Genomic DNA, 19948 nt, shown 5'->3' on the forward strand with positions numbered 1-19948 from the left:
CGCATATTTACCGCCTTTACCTGTTTAAGCCTAAAATGTGGTTGTACATTATGTTTTGTTTGAAAAACTAATAAATAATCCCATCAAACAACCGTGATAGGTTAGGGAACAAACCAAAAGATCGATGACGTCCTATAAGGGGGGAGGGGGTAAAATTACTCGATTACGTTTGTACAAAAGCATCGGTCTGAAGAATGTGTCATTATTATTACTATGTCAAAATTTTCAACATTTCATTATTACGTTTCTGGCAGGGAGGGAGGGGGTCGGCTGAAAAACGAAACTAGTTACGTTTACAGGACGTCATCGATCTTTTGGTTTGTTCCCTTATCGAATTTAATGACATAGAGTATGTGTATATCATATTGGGGTTAGACCAATCAATTAACAATTGCTTCGGGATATGGGTCAACTTTGAGAATATGGGAATACTAGCTACTTATGTTTAAACAAATCTATATCTGATAAAATACTTTATTTGATGTGTGTGTAAAAAATATTTCTGCAACAGTCCTTTTCGTTGCTTACGCCTTTACGTATAAGTGTTTTCTCTGTTGTTTTTCTTTACTTGGTTTTAAAAACATAGAGACACTATTCTGATCTTCCATTACCTGCGCTTCCTTAGTCCAACAATACGTTGATGTCACTGATCTTTCAATCGGTTTCCTCTCAATAGTTCAACCATAGAGGTACTATTTTAGATGGAGTATTGTGATATAACTATTGGCGATGAATAGCGAGATGGGTATCATGTAATACTGTTCTTGCCTCCTTCCATTCCCCCATCGGGACTGATGTATTAGAAAGAAAAAACTCGCCGCTACATGATGAAATACTCAAATTTACATGTGACCTAAATTTATTAAAATAACCCATTTACTCCGACTATAGAGAAACACCAGAACATATTGGAAATCAACAAATACACGTAGTTTGTACGGAACATGAATGCAAAGTCTTGAATTGGTGATTCTTGGTCAAAAGGCTAAGTACATGTACTTCGGGTATTTTCAGTAAAGATTATTCTATCTAATACTTCTATATGGTTCAACATTACGTATAGTTAACAAATAACGATCTTTATATTATCTTCGTCCAACAATAGTTGGGAACAAAGCGATCTTTCGGTTACCTACCTCTCCTTCGTTCATCAATTATAGGTTAATGAACGCGTATTACTTATTGGGAGAGAAATTAGACAAAATAATGCACGCGCGCTGATGTTGATGCGTCTAATGCACGAGCCCCGAAGGAGGGAGTGCATTAGACGCATCAGCATCAGCACAACATTAGTCAGCATCAACATCAGCACAACATTAGTCATGCTTTTGCTGATACTAAAATATGCATTTTCCCATTTAAAATTGTATCAACCCTATGCAATAGTAATGAGTGATTGATACTTCAAGAAACAATGCATTCCTTATAATAATAATTTATATAGCGTGCATACATTGAAAAACGAACATATAATCGGATTATCGGAATTCAGTCTCATTGAGGTGTTGAACGCTCGAAATTTGAGCAACTAAACATCTGTGGTAAATGGCATCAGTGGATTTACTGAATGATAAAAAATGAAAAATAAAAAAACAAAAACAAAAGAAACCAATCTGTGTGATCGTCTTTGACTTTGTAGTAGCAGTTAAAGGAAGTTGAAGTGGTGTATAGATGCATCTGAATCCGGTATAATGAATACTTTTAATACAATTACCATTTGCAATTCATTAATAAAATATAATTCTAAATCATACAATTTTCACTTCATATTTTTCCACTTAATTAAGGATCATATAAAGAGGTCACCATAACCTCGTGATTTAACCTTTCGAGGAGTCAAGAATTCATGAATTCATGTTCTCTTTATCCGTTCAGTCTGCCGCGGAATAAACTTATATAGGTATTACGTATAATACGATCGGATCAACGATGTGAGTTTATTATTGTCACCAGAAGGTGATTCAATTAAACTATTAACTCCCTGAAGTAAAGTTTTGTTATCCTGCAAAGATTTATTTTATATAATTGACATTTAGAAATTTATATACTACTTTGCAAGTTAATTGTCACATTAACACAATTAAGAAGCTCGACCTCATTCTTTTTGCAAACTTTAATGCGCAAAGGCCATGATAAATATTAACTATGCCTGTGTAAAGTACCTTCTTAATGGCGCAGCATATTTATAACTATCACCTATTTATATAATCTTACGTAGAGGGAAACGCTTTACTGCAATTCAGTCATTTAGATATCACTTCACTTTTGAAATCTTCCTTTCACTCAATCAATACGTCGCTATGAGAATATTTTAATAAATTTTATCCCTTTTATGTGATTGAATGTTTCGGCAGAACGGCATACTGACAGTACAAGTACCTGAAACACGCTCACCGTTAATTATGTTCGCACCTAATTGACTGGTCAGATCCCAACTGTTTTGAATTTAAAAAATGAAATAATAACAATAAGCAACAGTATTTCGAAAATTGTGTGGTGTATCTTTTTCCCACTTCTTGCCATTACGTTTTGTTAATACCTGGGGAGATTTTATCATGTCTCATCTCCTTTTTCAACCAAATCGACGGTAATAACTCTTATAGTGAGGGATTTCCTCAGGCAAAACTCACATCCTGGGAATTATATAAATACCACACAAGGTCATTTTTCCATGTGTGCCATATACTGCCTCTAGCTATAATGACAGCCTGGTAGTGTGGTCAACTCATTGACAGATACCAACCTCATGAGGGAATTTGATCAATTCTCTTCAGGTAGTGAAACGTAATGCCTTCTTAGATGCGATGTAATTTTTGTTCATGAACCTGTCTCACAGGGATCGAGCAACAGTATTGAAAACGTATAATAATTGCTCTACAACCTGCCATACATTGGAAGAGTACTTATGTTTATTCAAAAGTTATAGATGTGTGGAAAGACGGTGTATAAACACATATCGTTTTTTGTCCAGCATACGCGTTTCTTGCTCTCAGTCATCGGTAGCTCTCTCAACAACACGACGATTTGTGCCGGAATTCCTTTTCATTCTGCGCCAAATACTTTTAATTCTGGAAATTAAGTTATACTGCCAATTACGAACACGTGTGCACTTGTTGAATTATCTTTTTTGAGATTAGAGGCATGCATTGCTTAATATAATAAATGAGCTTCTCTGTTCAGATGTATGTCCATGTTGTGAGAGCACTTTAAGAATTCAAACTTTAATCAAACTTGTTAATGTTTAATCAAACACAGATATAAAGTTTTTGATCAATGTTATAAGACGTTGAACGCAAATGGAGCAATTAAGACATAAATGAAAAGAAAGCATTTATCGTATTAATTTGTCACAAGGTTGCGGTATTGACAAAACACTTGTAACCTGTCAATGTTAGATTAATATTAAAACAGTCATCACAAACTCTGAATACGATGAGATATAGATAACAAAATAAAAAAACTTGAATACAAATGGTTTGTTGGTAATAATAATGGTTCCGTGATCCGTTATGTTTTAACTGCATTCAACAGTATTCAATATAATTATTGTTTTCACATCAGCGCAATAATTTCAAAACAAACTTAACTTATCGCGATGTTATTTGTATTGCCAACGGCAATTGATTGAAAGCGATAACAGCATTGATGCATTAGCATCTTCAAGGGGCTTACAACATTTATGACAAGGGGATAATACCAGCGTTGTCGTATGTGGTTTAACAAATTGGATCTGAAATGAATTCCCAAGGTATATGTAATGCATGTATTTTGTATGTATCATGCCCTGTTATCAAATTCTATAACTCTTGCAATCGTATCCCTCCAGGTGTGCGTCAAAGGTTTTGAAATTTGAATAAATTGCCCAAGGGAACTATCAAAAGGTCCTTTGAGTCATTATACAATTTCTAGAGTAATAAGGATCTTGTTAACACACATATAATTGTAGTCACATACACGTACTGAACACAAATGTTTAAGATTTTCGATGCTTCTAGAATTGAAAAAAGGCAGATAAATTCTAATAAGCATCGCTTGTACAATACCGTAAAATTCCGTCAACAAGCATATATATGCCTCTAAACGAGGTTTTTTTTGACACAAGAGACAAGAGGCAGACACTCTCAACAAAAACGTTATTTGGAGTTTGAACAACTATATTACTGATAAAGGCGGCTGTACAAACATGTATATTTGTAAGTTGCAATGTTTTTGAGAAGGGTACTGGCCTTTCATATCTTTCGTTAAAAAAACCCTTCGTTTAGAGGCATATATGCTTCTAGACGGAATTCTACGGTATTTAAATCCAAATATAATTTGTATAAAAGTATAGACTAGATGAGTAAAAGCAGGAAACCTAAGTTATTTTACTAATTTGTATCTGCTAAATCCTAAATAGCGGTTTATTAAGAGTTGTTCTTTGACCCTCAGAATGATTCCCGAAATTACCTCATGGGGAATGATACATTTGCCGGAATTCCAAGATTCACTACAATGATAATGGATTATGTCTGCAACAGAAATTCCTCAACCGGTTGGGAACTGGAGTAGATCAGATATCACAAAAGATGAGCAAATAGGGATACTACCAGGGATCAACATCTGTGATATTTAATTATTTATTAAAACATAGGGATACACTACTACAAGGAGAAAAGTCGCAAATGGCTGCCTTATTGTAATTAACATGGCAAGTAAGCAAATGGTTTTGCATTACTTTAAACACAGTTAGTTTTTGCAATTCTTTGATAAGTATTAGAAAAAGAGGCCATCATAACCTCGAAGTTGATATTTGTCAAGTGAGTTATGGAATGTTCTCCTAAATCCGATTCTGCTGCTGAGCAAACGGGTATACAATATAACACGTTTGGATCACCTCAGAACAGGTCAATGTCGGCAGACAGATAATTAGACTATCATTGCCATTTGTTCTCTTAAGACACGCTTTGCATCGATAATTTTCTCAATTCGCTAGCAAACTCGGATAATAAGTTATGTTATTTGATTTTACTCTATAATTTTATATCTCTAATTTACAATTTATGACATGATCCTCTGTGAGTTGGATCACGCTTTTTTCAACATATATAGCTAGCGATTAAATTAAAATACTAATTTCCTGAATTGATCCCTAAAGCTTTAAAATCCTGAACAGATCTGTTTTTTTTTTTTTTAATTTACAAATTGATCACATTACTGACGTGGTTATTGTCCCATTAACTCAATTAAGAGACTCTACCAGATTCGGTTTTGTATGTGCAATATTTAGGTATAACAACTGCTGGTTATATGTGTATAATTGCCTTCTTAGTGAGCATTTTATTTAAAAATATATTAAGTAGCATTTTACATTTTTAAGTAGCAATAAAGCGTTTCTCGGGAACGCGTTACGATGCAGTAATGTAGAATGATATCAGCATTTCACTAGTTGCTCAAGTGGCTTTTAAAATCTTCCCTTCAATGAATCAATAAGTGGCTTTGAGAATAGTTTAATCAATTTATTCCATTTTGTGTGATTGGATTGTCGGCATCGAGTCACACAGTGCAAGCACCTGAAACGCTTGTCACTGTTAACCATTTGTATACCCAACTGACAAATCTGAGATCTAAAACGCATGTACTTCATACGAGCGTATTTCAAATATATGTACATTTTGAATTGCATTCAAAAGTCGTTAAAAACTTTTGAACAATGATTATTTTTATTTGCACTCAATTATTTGCTTTTTAAATGTTTTTAAATGAAATTGCAATATTGCTCAATTGAAAGTAATACTCTACCTATCATTCAATTTCGTGAACCAAGGAGTGGAACTAACAAGTTGCAAAATTGGCCATGAAAACCTGCTATATCGTTTATGTTTTAGGATGTTTTTCAAGAGTAGTCTCTATTGTAATAGTTCTGTCATTTTAGAGGATTGGAATAGTTTGAATACATTATTTGCGCTATCCTTATCATACTCATATATATATATATAACATTTATTTGTAAGACGCTCCCGCTAATATACCTATTTGTATTATAAAAAATAAAACATACAAACATCGATTTTGTTTTTAAATCAAAATGTCATAATGTCAAACAGTTTAAGCTGTTGATATATAATGAATATTTGAACAGTTATCACAAGCTACATGTATGTATGAACGATAGTACAAAAATAACATAAATAGAAAGCTTGAACAAAATTATTTTGTTGCCTGTAATGGTTATTACAATTAAGTTAGAATTAACATTAATCCGCCATGTTTTAGCTGCAGGTCACACTATTACACACACCTTTTACAACAGCTCAACATTTACAAAGGAAACTTTAATTCTTGCCTTTTGTAGTCGTATTGCCAGCGACAAGTAATTGAAATGCAATAACGACTTTGATACATGTACAGCTTCAAGGAGCTTACACCATTTAGGTTAAGATAATGGGATACAAAAAACGACTTAAACTAAGGAGAAGTAAAAATAATGCAAGGAATGTATGTATTGTTTCATGTTCCGTATCTAATTTTACAACTGTCGCAATGTTTTCCCCTAGTGTACGCATTAAAAGCTCCCAAATTTGAATAAGTTGCCCTAAGGAACTCTAGAAAAGGTGTTTGGATATCCGGCCGAGTTTTAACATCTGGAGTATGATAAGCTCTGTTTAGCACACATAATATTATCAGTCACACAAAGCTTTTGTGTCCAAATTTGAAAACTTTCACATAACTAATGGGTATTAATATGCAGGAATTGTTCTAATTTTTCGTATTGATCAATGATAGGAAAGAGCCTTCATGTATCTAACAAAAGGTGTTGGTTCCCGTAGTATTCCTCATTCAAACCAATGCACGACCTCGGATTTATCTGCATGGCTTTGGCGGGCTATTTTGATAAGCTTGTAGAACACGGATAACCTCTATTGCATCCATGAGTTTTAAATTATTTATTCCTTTATAATTGGTAATCACATGCATATCTCTCTTTCATAAAACATAAACCGCTATTATCAAAACAATTTAGATTTTCTCCGTCCAATTGGTAAGTCTTGGTATGTATCAAATTTTACATTTGGCAAAACATCAGTAAGCTATCCTCGTATTTGTTTCAACTATTAATCGAAAAAAAAAATAGTCGGAAGCGCGTTTGCCCCCATTAGTCGGAAATAGTCGGATGCGCGTTTGCCCACACTTTGTAGACAATAATTATATTAGATACAGTATATATTTCCACGGGAGAACAGTATCAATGCATTGATTGGTCACCCCAGGTTAAATTAGATAAAATTAAATTAAATAAATAAATAAATAAATAAATAAATAAATAAATAAATAAATAAATAAATAAATAAATAAATAAATAAATAAATAAATAAATAAATAAATAAATAAATAAATAAATAAATAAATAAATAAATAAATAAATAAATAAATAAATACAGTAAATCATTCTATAATCTTGCTGGGAACTAGTAACTCAGTGAATCAAATACAAATTATGCAAATTTTGAACTTGTTTTCAATATTAATTATAAAGTTTTAACTATTTAAAAATATTATAATATATATATATAAGGTAATAAGTAAACGCGATTATCAATTGTGTTTCTTTCAAATAAATGTTTAAAGATATGCCATTGAGCAGCAACATAATAAATAGTGCAGGGGTCAAGGGTAACATTAGTAAGCTATGATCGTGACGATAAAAACATGTTTCTACAACAGTATGCTCTTTCCATTGAAAGCGACATGTTTCGTAAAGTGACTTCAATATTGTTTTTATTCTTTCAAGTAACTTTTATCCTTTCCGTATTATGACTTCTGATATATTTAAGGTATACGTTGTTGAGCAAAAACAAAACATATAGTGCAGGGGTCAAACTTAGTTACATATACGTAATGTTTATTTTAACAAATAGGAACCTGCGGATGAAAATTAAATAAGAAGATGTTGCTGAAATGGACAATAACAACGTGGAGCTTATCATACTCAATACCTGTAAGGGACGCACCATTTGATACTCAGGGGGGAGTAGGAAGTTTTTCAACAACAAAAAAACCTTCCCCCACCTAACTGTGTATAAATGCATGAAATTTTAAAAAAAATTGCCGCCTTCGGCGGCAAAAACAAACAAACTTTGCAGCCTTCGGCGGCGAAAAAAAATTTCTTCCCCCGACCCCAACTTCCTACCCCCCTGAGTATCTAATGGTGCGTCCCTAACCACTTAATTCTGATAAAGGTTATTGAATGTAATGACACAAAGCATGTGTATAACATATCGGGGCTAGAACAATCAATTAAGGGGGTACTACACCCATCGATAAATGTGTGTTTATTTTTGCATTTTTTCTCAAAAACTAATAACACAGTGGTAACAAAAGTTATGTATATTATAGGGGCAATAAATCCGATTACTACACTGGAATTTCAGTGACCCAAGACAAGCAGTTTGTTATTTATGATCAGAAATAAGGTACCGCTAGGATGTACCTCGTTTCCTATCATCTGAACCGCTTGTCTTGAGTCACTGAAATTTCAGTGTAGTAATTAAATTCCTTGCCCCAAAAATATACATAACTTTTGTTACCAGTGTGTAATTATTTTTTGAGAAAAATGCAAAAATAGTCACAAATTTAACACATGGGTGTAGTACCCCTTAACAAAAGTATTCCATAATTCGGGTAAGGCAATATTAACGTACGATATAGAATACGATTTATTCATGATGCCGACATTTCTTGAAATAGTTTTAGATCACAATCTATGCGACATTTCCAAGAGAGGTATTCTTCTATAGCACAGCAAGAAATTTAATTTGCCGCACTCTTTTTAAGAAAAAGTCGCATGGATCTGTAAAATATTACCGTTATTTTACGGCACATTCCCGTAAACTTTGCGGTCATTTACTATTTCAATGAAAATGGGCATGTTGGTACCGTTAAACTGTATTTATTTATTTGTGTTGTTTGTGTAAAGTGTTGCATCTTCCCATTTAAAGACCCATTCAGTGATCCCAGCGAAAGTGTAAAAAAATTGTTTATAAATTGCAAAGTGAAGCCCCATTCAAATACATGTAGCTAATCATTATAATTATGAAGACCTGAGCGCAAGAAGACTGTAAGTCCACTTGGCCCCTCAACATGTATACACTAAAGTTGCGTATAGTTTCGTATAGTTTGGTAATGATGTTTTCACCCTGCAACATGTATTAAACATTATAAAGCCCTAAGACACTATATACGTAACTTTAGTGTATAGGCCTACGTGTTGAGCGGCCAAGTGGACTTACGGTCTTCTTGCGCTCAGGTCTTCATATAAATTACAGATTCATGTAAATTCCTTATTTTGTCATAAATACACGGCTTTCGGCTGAACCACTAGCATGACTAGCAGGCTATGTTAACATATTTATGACAATGACAAAGGTACAAAAAGGAGCAAATCACCGAATGGGCCTTGAAGTATTAAATAACCGTATTGTCCTGACAGATTGTGTTTAAATACTATTTCGTATAGTGTATAGTGTATCTATAGGTTTTACGGCAATAACTGTAATTTTAACAGTAGTTGGCAACCCAGTTGCCAGGTATTACCGTAAACCTACATGTTTTCTACCGTATGTTATGCAGGATTGTGGGCATTCTACCGTACTTTTACGGCAATGTATACCGTATAATTATACGGCGAAATACTTGTAAAATCGTACGGTCAAATCTTTTGCAGTATAATGTGATTTACAGGTGTTGAACAATGTCCGGCAATTTGGGTGTGCCAAGAATCGTGTAATTTGTGGCCGCTTAATTGACTTATTCGCTTTAAACCAATTGCTTACATCCTTTAATTCTTCACTAACATGATTAACAAGGTTTGTCTGACGTTCTTCGTTTTTATGGGAGTACAAAATAGTGGGATCGTCTGCAAAGAAAACGAATTAGAGTACTATACATTAGTTATATCATTGACATAGAGTATAAATAGACCCATGATTGATCCTTGCGGAACACCACATATGACATGGAAGTCAGTATGATATAAAAAAGTGTAAACTCCTTCTTATGTTTCACAACACATACATGCTCGAAACCCCATTCACCATGTCCATCTGGCGTCCTTTTGTTACACCCCTGACAGACTAGTAGTAGTGAAAGTAGATGGTAGTAGTGGGTCTATACAAACTTCTTATATATATACTCAGACACCCCGACAGATAGACAAACTTCCCAAAAAAGTAATTATCGTTTTCATGCTAAAATATGCGGAAAATACGACAATCATGAGAAGTGTCGTATGGCGCATGTAAGCTGTTCCATTTCGTCCACTGTCCGTCGTCTACAAACGTCTGAAAGCGTTTTTCCAAATCATGAATTTGAAAAATAGGTTCGGTTTTAGATAGTGTTCACCAATGTTGAAGATGATTACGCCCCCTGCAAAAGAAATTAGAAAGATAATAATCAGTATAATAATTTATAATGGACTACAACAGTCAAAACAAGAAAAGAACTCATACAGGGTGTCCTAGAAAAAACAAAACCGAGTGAATAAAATTGAACGTACATCGAGAAGTATCAGAATCCAAAAAATTAAAATGTAGCGCATAACCTATTTCATTGTGCACCACGTACATGTACGAAATTATATTTGAGTCGATTGACTGGTTGCGAAGAAATTAACGATTACTATAAATGCGCGCATCAATGCAGTTCATTCCAATTCAACTGTTTATATTATAATGCCATTTATTGTGGATCATAACTTTCTTTAAAATGCATGACCTATTGAACTTGTGGCTTTATAGCCCACTTGACTTATCTGACCTATGGGTTCATTGATATGTAATTTACGACTCTCAAAGGCGATCTTCAGGTGAATAAATGAAAAACACGATGATCAAGGGCCTTTCCAAATCAAAAACTCCGTAACCTAGCAACGAAATATAAAGCGTACACGCAGATATTATATATTTCAAAAATAAGTGCACGTACCTTTCTTCGTAATTCTCATTAGTTCCGGTAAGCAATCCATGGTGATATGACCTTTGACAACAGCACCTGCCATGCATGCAGCATCGTAACTATCTGCATAGTTATTGGTAAAAAATGAAGTTGCAAACAATTATACAACTATACTATTACGCGGTTCAAACGAATTCATTAATATTCAGAAATGAGTAAACTAAATATATAGGCCTACAACACAAGACTTCATACTTTATCATTCTACTAAGTTAAAAGTTAATTGGTTATTGCATGTAGGTTGCAGAGTTAATAGAATCTAGAATTTGAGGCAACATATGCAAATAAGCTCAATATTCATGCCAATAACATGACACAAAACTATACAGCACATCAGACCACCATACCCTATCACCCTACCAAGTTTGAAATTTTTGATTTTGCTTCTGCCCAGCGAACCAGACGTACCAACCATCTGCACCATAACAATCATATGAACCACACAACGCAGATAGGCCTACATGTGGATGATGTGCCTTCGGGACAAGGGGAATAGAATTCCGAATTATAAACTGCTGCAACCGATTGTAGCTCATGAAACTGTCACAGCGCAAAAGACCATGACTTTACGGCATTTGTTATGAATAAGAGAAGATTTTAGTTTCTGTTCAGGATGAACCTAAACCATTGCATACACAAGGCATATTCTAAGTCATTTATGGTTTTCATTATATAGGTCATTACATGCACAAACTGGTACTAGGCTATCATAATCCAGCAGTATACACCTAATGAAATGTTTCTAAAAGTGTTTTTAGATTTAACTTTGTTACAAATTTTAATGCACAGGCTAAGGAAGCCTCGTTGCCAAACTAGTTTCCTTTTTTGAAAATTTCATCTTAGGGAAATGGGGCGAATTTATGTATGGGTGGTGTATTATAATAATTATATAGAACACCGGTATTCAGGAGATGCAAATGAGATGACTGGACCTGTTGGAAACTAACGAACCAGAGGGAAGCAATGGCAGTATCTCATTTGCATAATTGTAACACTTTACCAAAGCAAAAGGATATGAATACCATTGTGAACTCACCATCTTCGATGATAGTCTTTTTATCCGGAAAAATATAACTGAGAAAGTACTTTTGGTATATGTTCTGTGACTTTGCTATATCTAGTAAGCCTTCGGCAGGATCTAGTGCATCAATGTTGTCATATCCAAGTCGACGAAGCTGTGGTCAAGAAAAGAGTAGCAAAATGACTTTTTATTTATTTGATGTAGCATAGGTTTGATCGAATCAGACATTCTCAACTTTTCCCTAAAATCTAAGCTGTTTCAATTATAAATTCAAATATAAATTGCTCATATCACGTTTTACACAATGTAATGTAAATGTGGCGGTGATGTTACAGTGCAGGGCAATCATTATCATGATTATACGCTATAGATTCCCTTAAACAAATGGTACTATTTTACCAAAATTTTAGCTAAAAGGAAGGTAGAGGGAATAATTAATTCAACCATACAATGGCAACAATTTGCTTCCAGTATGACACCTGTTACCAACTGTAAACATTTCACAACCAATTGTGTCTTTCTGGAAAGCTGGACTGAACCTTGTCATCTGCATGGTAAACTAGTAATTTATAGAGCAGGGAGAGAATTCGTTTGGGAACTAAGGCTGTTGCGTCATGCATTACCGTACTTCTTTTCCTGCATATCCTGTTCCAGCGCCTATATCCAGTATTCGTAGACTTCTGTCTGGTACTACTTCAGCTAAGGACTCTATTAAAGCACGGCAACCTATCGAGTATTGGTGCAGTTCACTCAGCTAAGCATAAACAAAAGTAAGTAAATAAATCCATAAACAAAATGAATAAATAAACCGAAAAAGTGATTGATTAATGAATCATTGATTGATTGAGTTATTTCATTGATACGTTGGTTGATGATTTGACTGTGTGACTTTTGGATTGATCTATCGATCGATTAGTTATTTGGCCGTTTCATTGATTGATTGAATTATTAATCTATCGATTGATTGATTGATTGATTGATTGATTTATTGATTCTTAGTGACCCTACAGACTTTTTATTCGACGTATTATATTTGATGTTACATATCGTTACTTAATATATTCCCATTCTATTTCCCGTAATGTTTAAGTTCTAACGAATGTTTGATGACTTAAAATCGATCATATATTTCTACCAGATATTATATGTAACATATTAGAGTCAAGCGGTAGCATGACCAGCAAGTTTAAAAAAAAAACGACGGAAAAAGAAGAATAAACAGATGCACCGCGGGACTATTCGCCACTTGCACGGTTCCGCCATTATGCACTATATGCGGGAGAGCCTCGAACTGGCAGCATACATGAAAGGAAGAATTACGTAACCTTACACAGAATGTTATATGACTGGTTCAATTCCCATTCATGTATGCTGCCAGTTCGAGGCTCTCCCCGCACATAGTGCATAATGGCGGAACCGTGCAAGTGGCGAATACACCTATCCGACTTCGCCATTACTGCGGTGTCCCCGATGTAAAACTGCGGTGTCCTGAGGTCGGGGTTCTATCCATTATTTATTGTGTGCTATACAGAATTGTACCCGGGAATTGTACACAACAGTGATATTCAATACACAATCATGAGTATTGAATTATGAATTAAATCTCCCGCTCTGGTACATCTGTGTTGCCGTCAATAGAGGGCCAAATACAGTAAACGCTTCTCGGATTGGTGTATATTTACACGAAACAAAACGCTATTGTTCTATGATATTTTTCGCTGGGTACAAAATATATCTAAAACCATGCTAAATGTTATTTACTGTCCAGAGTGTAATATTTTAATAACTCATTAATTCAAAAAGTTACACCAATCTTAGAGTCAATCCGATTGTTTGATAATAAACAAACATTCTTACTTCATTTCACGCGGTATTTCATAGCCAAAATTAGTGGCAAATCATAGCTAATCATACTGATATCCAGAATCTTTCGACACTGCTACAGCCATACATGGCTGTCACTGGCACACTACTTTTTGAGATTTACTTTCAAATATACCCTAGCATTTTCCTAGATACCCTACATACAAATTCTGGATCCCATTCGCCAAAAAAATCAAGTTTTTCACAATTCTGTTATTCTTTCCGGACCACAGCATACATTCATATTAATAAATACTCCACTTTCACACGTCGTTATATCGGGACGTCCCCGTGGCGAAGCGTTTAAGGCCATGGACTTCCAATCCATTTATGATTTTTTGCTCAAGTTCGAAACTTCCCACCACTTTTTTTTTAAATGTTTTATTAACCAATTTATTGTCATAAATCAAGAATAACACCATTTCGATTGTCTATTGCTATTGTGATATTATATTTTTTTCATCAAACAAACATGTTTGATTTTTTATACACATATAAGCCTAGGCCTATAGGGCCTACACCATCCAAATGCTTTCACCATGCCTGAATGACTATCATGACATCTTCGTCATTTAAAACACATTTATAAGTGGCTCTGTTCACAGCTCAGACTGAAATTATATTTGGAATAAATATTATAAATTCTCACAAATTTAAATCACAAACCGCGAAAGATCGCCAGCAACTGCCGCTGAATATTGATATCCAACTAGATTTCCCACAGGGCTATAAAGAACCACAAACCGCGAAATTTGGATATGCAACTAGATTGCCCCGCAGGGCTACAAAGAATCACACACCACGAAATATGGATATCCAACAAGCTTAAACTATAAATTAGCTCCCGATAGAGGGCAGGGCTTGATAAGGGAAATTAAAATCACAAACCGCGAAAGATCGCCGACAACCGCCGCTTAATAGGGATATCTAACTAGATTGCCCCGCAGGGCTACAAAGAACCACAAACCGCGAAATTTGGATATCCAACTAGATTGCCCGCAGGCCTATCGATTATAAAGAACCACAAACCGCGAAATATGGATATCCAACAAATTAAGACCACAAACCGCGAAAGATCGCCAACAACTGCCGCTGAATATTGGTATCAAACTAGATTTCCCCACACGGCTATAAAGAACCACAAACCGCGAAATTTGGATATCCAACTAGATTGCCCCGCAGGGCTACAAAGAATCACACACCACGAAATATGGATATCCAACAAGCTTAAACTATAAATTAGCTCCCGATAGAGGGCAGGGAAATTAAAATCACAAACCGCAAAAGATCGCCGACAACCGCCGCTTAATAGGGATATCCAACTAGATTTCCCCGCAGGCTACAAAGAACCACAAACCGCGAAATTTGGATATCCAGCTAGATTGCCCGCAGGCCTATCGATTATAAAGAACCACAAACCGCGAAATATGGATATCCAACAAATTAAGACGACAAACCGTGAAAGATCGCCAACAACTGCCGCTCAATATTGATATCCAACTAGATTGCCCCGCAGGGCTATAAAGAACCACAAACCGCAAATTTAGATATGCAACAACATTGCGCCACAGGGCTGCAAAGAACCACACACCACGAAATATGGATATCTAACAAGCTTAAACTATAATTAACTCCCTATAGAGGGCAGGGCTTGATGAAAACCACAAACCACAAAAGATCGCCGACAACCGCCGCTTAGGAATATCCAACTAGGTTGCCCCGAAGGGCTACAAAGAACTACAAACCGCGAAATTCGGATAGCCAAGTAGATTGACCCGCATGGCTACAAAGAACCACAAACATTAAAACACGATTATCTTGCCTAGTCGGGGCATTTAGTATAGGCTTAAATATATGCGCATTTACCAGTTCCGACTTGGAAGTAGGCCTAAATCGGACTTACTCTCTGTGTCTCTCTGGCATTGTCAACATTGGGTGTGTGTGTTGTTCATATTTATATTTTCTTTACATATTTACGTAGCCTTGAATAATTAAGGTACACTAGTATTAAAATGTATATTGATCATTGTATACGCCTCTTAACATTACAGTCACGCGTGACGAGCAAGTTTTAAAAATAAACGACTGATAAAGTTTTGTTTAATTAGGGCCTATTTATTGTCATGAATCAAGAATAGCAACTTCAAACATCTATTTTTCGTGTTATGGAGCACTTCGTAACCTGATGGCTTTCCAAGCTTGGAGCTGCTTGGCTACATTCATAAAAAGAAAAAAAAATCTAGTTTACCTCATAGTATTCTTCTACATGTTTATTATAGAAGTCCCGAAGTTCTTCTGGAGTACCTTCATCGCCAAGCCGCAGAATCTCTTGTCGTATCTTCTGATCCAAATCTAATCGACGTTGATCATTATTTGATTGGCGTGATTGACGCTCTGACCCATGTTGATCTTCCAATCGAGGTTCATCTGACGTGGCCATATTGGCTATAATATATAATCAATATATAGGCATAATCTTGCATGATCAGGCCCACCACACATTCCGATGTTTTGACTTCGTCTGCTATTCAGGAGGCATCTCTAACATTCATAGCAGTGAAAAAAAATCAGTGACAATTAGTGGTGAGTCAAAACCCACTTTGACTGGACTAATATCAAAGTGCTCGATTCAGACTCGAAGTGGTTAAAACCGCGTTTTTTTCATTTGCTGAAAACCTGCGAACCCTGAATTACACCCACAACACTTATATAAGTGGCTGGAGGATTTCCACAGATCTTTAGATTCAAGAATGGATACAACATCCCCTAGAGGCCAAGCTGGCCAACCATTAAGAGGCGGATACTCGTCTTGTACTTCATTGCGTTAACACACATGCTGAAGCTGTGGTGGTTTCAGTACATGACACTGACGTACTAGTCTTGCTGGCAGCTCATTTTTGATAAGATGTCATGCACTCGGCTGTGGATGAAGGGAAGGCAGGAACTCGTAAAAGCCCAAACACACACCCATTCAGTCTGGAAGGTTGATTGACAATTGCTGACAGATCTTGGCACAAGAGATATTACCTCATTAATCCATGAGGCGGAGAAGTTCATTTGCCGTCTTTATATTAAAAAGGTGCCAGATGGTGTGGACAGATAAGATAAGCACGGGTGATACTTTTCTCAAAGGGTTGTTCACAGGAGAATCTACCACCAACATCTGATGTAGTAAGACTTCACATAAAGCGTGCACATTACCAGGCTTGTATTTGGAAACAAATTGAGGTAAGCAGTCACCACTTTTCCCATTCTACCACAACTAACAGGCATGGGATGGACATAACATACATAGATAGAGCCTTGGTCCACAACTGATGTCACTACCTCCAATTTCCAAAGCATGTCGCGAGATAAACTGGCCTCAAAAAGAAACTTGTAATTTTTCACAAGGTCATATCTTAAAATCCTCTCCATAAAAATGAACAAATATTGCACACAGGATTACTTCAATACTCTACTCTAGTAACAAAACAGTTGTCCAACTGACACAACAGCAAAATGCACTGACATGCAACACCATCCTGGACCACATTCACAGCGCAACATATTTCTTTGGCTGGGTTCCAATTATTCGCCTGTGAATATGATTTGTGGTTTGATATGTTTATCAAGATAAATTCTTTAGCCACCAGCTAAGCTTTGTTCCAATAAAATCGACGGTATAAAAGTGAAGAAATGGCCAATTATGTAAGCTAGTCTTAAAATCGCTTGGGCCACTTTTGTCTAAAGTGTTACAAAAGTGACTGAATAGAGTTGAACCATGGACGATGATCTTATGATAGGTAGTTTTAAACAATGGGGTATTCGAAGTGGTAGAAATGATTATATAACAGAATATCTCCTTGAGTTTTTGAAAGTCACAACTAAGCACTGACATAACAACCTCATTTGCTAAATCATGGCTGCAGCTCAACAACTTCAACCCCAATTCACGTTGGAAGAGCGTATTTTTATGGTTGTGACATCACATGGAGTCAAGCAGAAATCATAAGATTGTTTATAGCTCATTTTCCAAACTCACGTCTTCCATCAAGGCATACAATTGAATACATGAATCCAAAAGCCACCCAAGTCCATGGGAAGTGATTTTGAGGAAAAAAAACCTGTGTATCATTTTAATTCCTTCAGTTAGATTTACCTGGTCAATATGGTAAGTTGTACGTGCAAATGGGTGTGTTAAACTGTATTAGGTATGACGATTAGCTGAGGACGACATTAATTGGTCCGATATTCATGCCAACAATTTCAAATGTTCTATGGATACTAAAATCAAATCTTTTTACTTCAAAATATTCCATAGGGCTATTTGTACAAATGAATTCCTGCATAAGATAGGCAGAATTACATCTCCCAATTGCTTCTTTTGTGACAGGTCCACCGAAACCCTTGTGCATTTATTTTGTGAATGTACTATTATCACTCCTCTTTGGGATAAATTCTTGGTTTTCATCAATGATATAACTAAGGAGAATCAAACCTTTTCCACATTTGAGAGATTATTTGGAGTTACTAAGGACGTCTCTCCTCATAGTACTGGCATTAACTTTTTATTTCTCTTTCTTAAATTTTATATTCATAGATGCAAATTTCAACATGTGGCTCCTTCTCTTCAGAATTTCCGCAATTTTGTTAAGCTTAAATTCAACATTGAGAACAAAATTGCTGAGAAAAATGGCAATCTTGGCATGCAAGCACTTTAAAAAGTTTTCTTTCGACATCGATAAAATTTGATTGTGTTTTTTTTTTTTCAAGTAACTTTTATATTATGTATATTATGTATATATCATGGCTAGATTTTTTTAAGTGTGTGAGTAGAATATGAATCCTTTTTTTTTCTTGTTTGTCTTCTGTCCTTTTGTATGTTTTGTATGGGTGTGAGTGTTCGTTGTCTTCGTCCATAGTCTTTGTCTCGTCTGTCTCTCTTTGTACCTGTTGCTCAAAAAGAATATTTTGATTATGTAATTATTGTTCATGATCGTTGGGAACTGATGGCTCATTATGTATGTCTTTTCTCCTCCATCAGTTCCAAGCACAGGGAATAAAAAAAAAAATAAAAAAAGGTATGACGATTAGCATTTCAGGGACTTCGTGGGGTTCATTTTAAATTCTGGACTTGGGTGTTTTTTTAATCATATACAAAGACAATAATGTTGGAATGAGATTACCACTAGTAAGATAATACAAAATAAAGCACACAGGTATGTATAATGTTGATAAGCATTCTGCCATGTAATATAAACCACACACTTTCCTTTATTAAACCCACTTTTTTTTCAAAAGGCACTCTCCAGCAATGAATGTGTTACAAGCGGACTTTTATACATACTGGATTTCAATCAATGTGTTACAAGACTCAAATCATGGACTTGGGTGGTTCTTTCATACATGCTATTTTTCACATGCTCAATAAACACAGTGGATGAATTCGAGTTGTTTTTTCATACATATGACAGGCCTATGCATAGCAACAAATTCCCATGCTTAACTCAATTTGGCCACAGTATGGACTTGATGGGTTTTATATTCATATATTCAATTGCAGCTGCAGAAAAAGCTAATCTAACACGCACAGATGGTTATACATGTGCATTTAACAGCTAACAAGAGTTCCGAAACAGAAAAAAAACTAAAGACATTAATCAGAGTTAGGTCAAAATAGAGAAAAAATCAGATAGGTCATAACGAGAATAATTAGCCGTAAGTAAATAGAGTGCCAATGTTAACATTTTATACATGCAATATTTTAGGAACCCAAATTAAAAACCTAAAACTGTATGATCATAAGCAGGGAATTTTGAATAGGCCTATATTTGAACGTGTTCCTAACGTTTCCATAAACCTTTTTACTAATAAGGGTGTAGTATAGAAACGTTGCCCAAAACATCTGTGCCAAAAATCTTAATGTAACATGCTGCTACTATATACAATAGACACAGTATACCCGGCCTCCATGAAATTGACTAAAAAATAATGTTTTCGAAATTAGTGAAACTCACCTATTTGAGCTTATTTGATAGCACAGCTGCGCTGGATATGATGCAGAACTCGACACGACAGAATATAATTAAACAG

At 35.3% G+C, this 19948-nt stretch overlaps 1 protein-coding gene and 1 long non-coding RNA gene across 2 annotated transcripts in view; one reads left to right on the forward strand and one right to left on the reverse strand.

Moving 5' to 3' along the window:
- Positions 1-126, forward strand: part of LOC140138219 (uncharacterized) — a 476970-nt gene extending 476844 nt beyond the window's left edge. The window contains exon 4 of the long non-coding RNA XR_011856973.1: positions 101-126. This is a non-coding gene — a long non-coding RNA (uncharacterized lncRNA). The remainder of the gene's footprint in view (positions 1-100) is intronic.
- An 8570-nt stretch (positions 127-8696) lies between these two features.
- Positions 8697-16313, reverse strand: LOC140138220 (biotin biosynthesis bifunctional protein BioHC-like). Its single transcript, XM_072160134.1, has 5 exons — positions 16122-16313; positions 12639-12764; positions 12026-12164; positions 10960-11052; positions 8697-10401 (listed from the first exon to the last, which is right to left on the reverse strand). The coding sequence occupies exons 1-5, from the start codon at positions 16311-16313 to the stop codon at positions 10307-10309; spliced, it is 645 nt and encodes a 214-aa protein (XP_072016235.1). The 3' UTR covers positions 8697-10306.
- Positions 16314-19948: the final 3635 nt, after the last annotated feature.

This window comes from Amphiura filiformis, chromosome 17 (assembly GCF_039555335.1).
Source record: "Amphiura filiformis chromosome 17, Afil_fr2py, whole genome shotgun sequence".
Classification (NCBI taxonomy): domain Eukaryota; kingdom Metazoa; phylum Echinodermata; class Ophiuroidea; order Amphilepidida; family Amphiuridae; genus Amphiura; species Amphiura filiformis.

Excerpts from the sequence above, each read along its gene's own strand:
- LOC140138220 (XM_072160134.1), bottom strand. The coding sequence starts at position 16,313 with ATGGCCACGTCAGATGAACCTCGATTGGAAGATCAACATGGGTCAGAG. Across the intron at positions 12,165-12,638 it reads CAGGATATGCAGGAAAAGAA|CTTCGTCGACTTGGATATGA; the intron begins GTACGGTAATGC and ends TCTTGACCACAG. Across the intron at positions 11,053-12,025 it reads AAAGACTATCATCGAAGATG|ATAGTTACGATGCTGCATGC; the intron begins GTGAGTTCACAA and ends ATAACTATGCAG.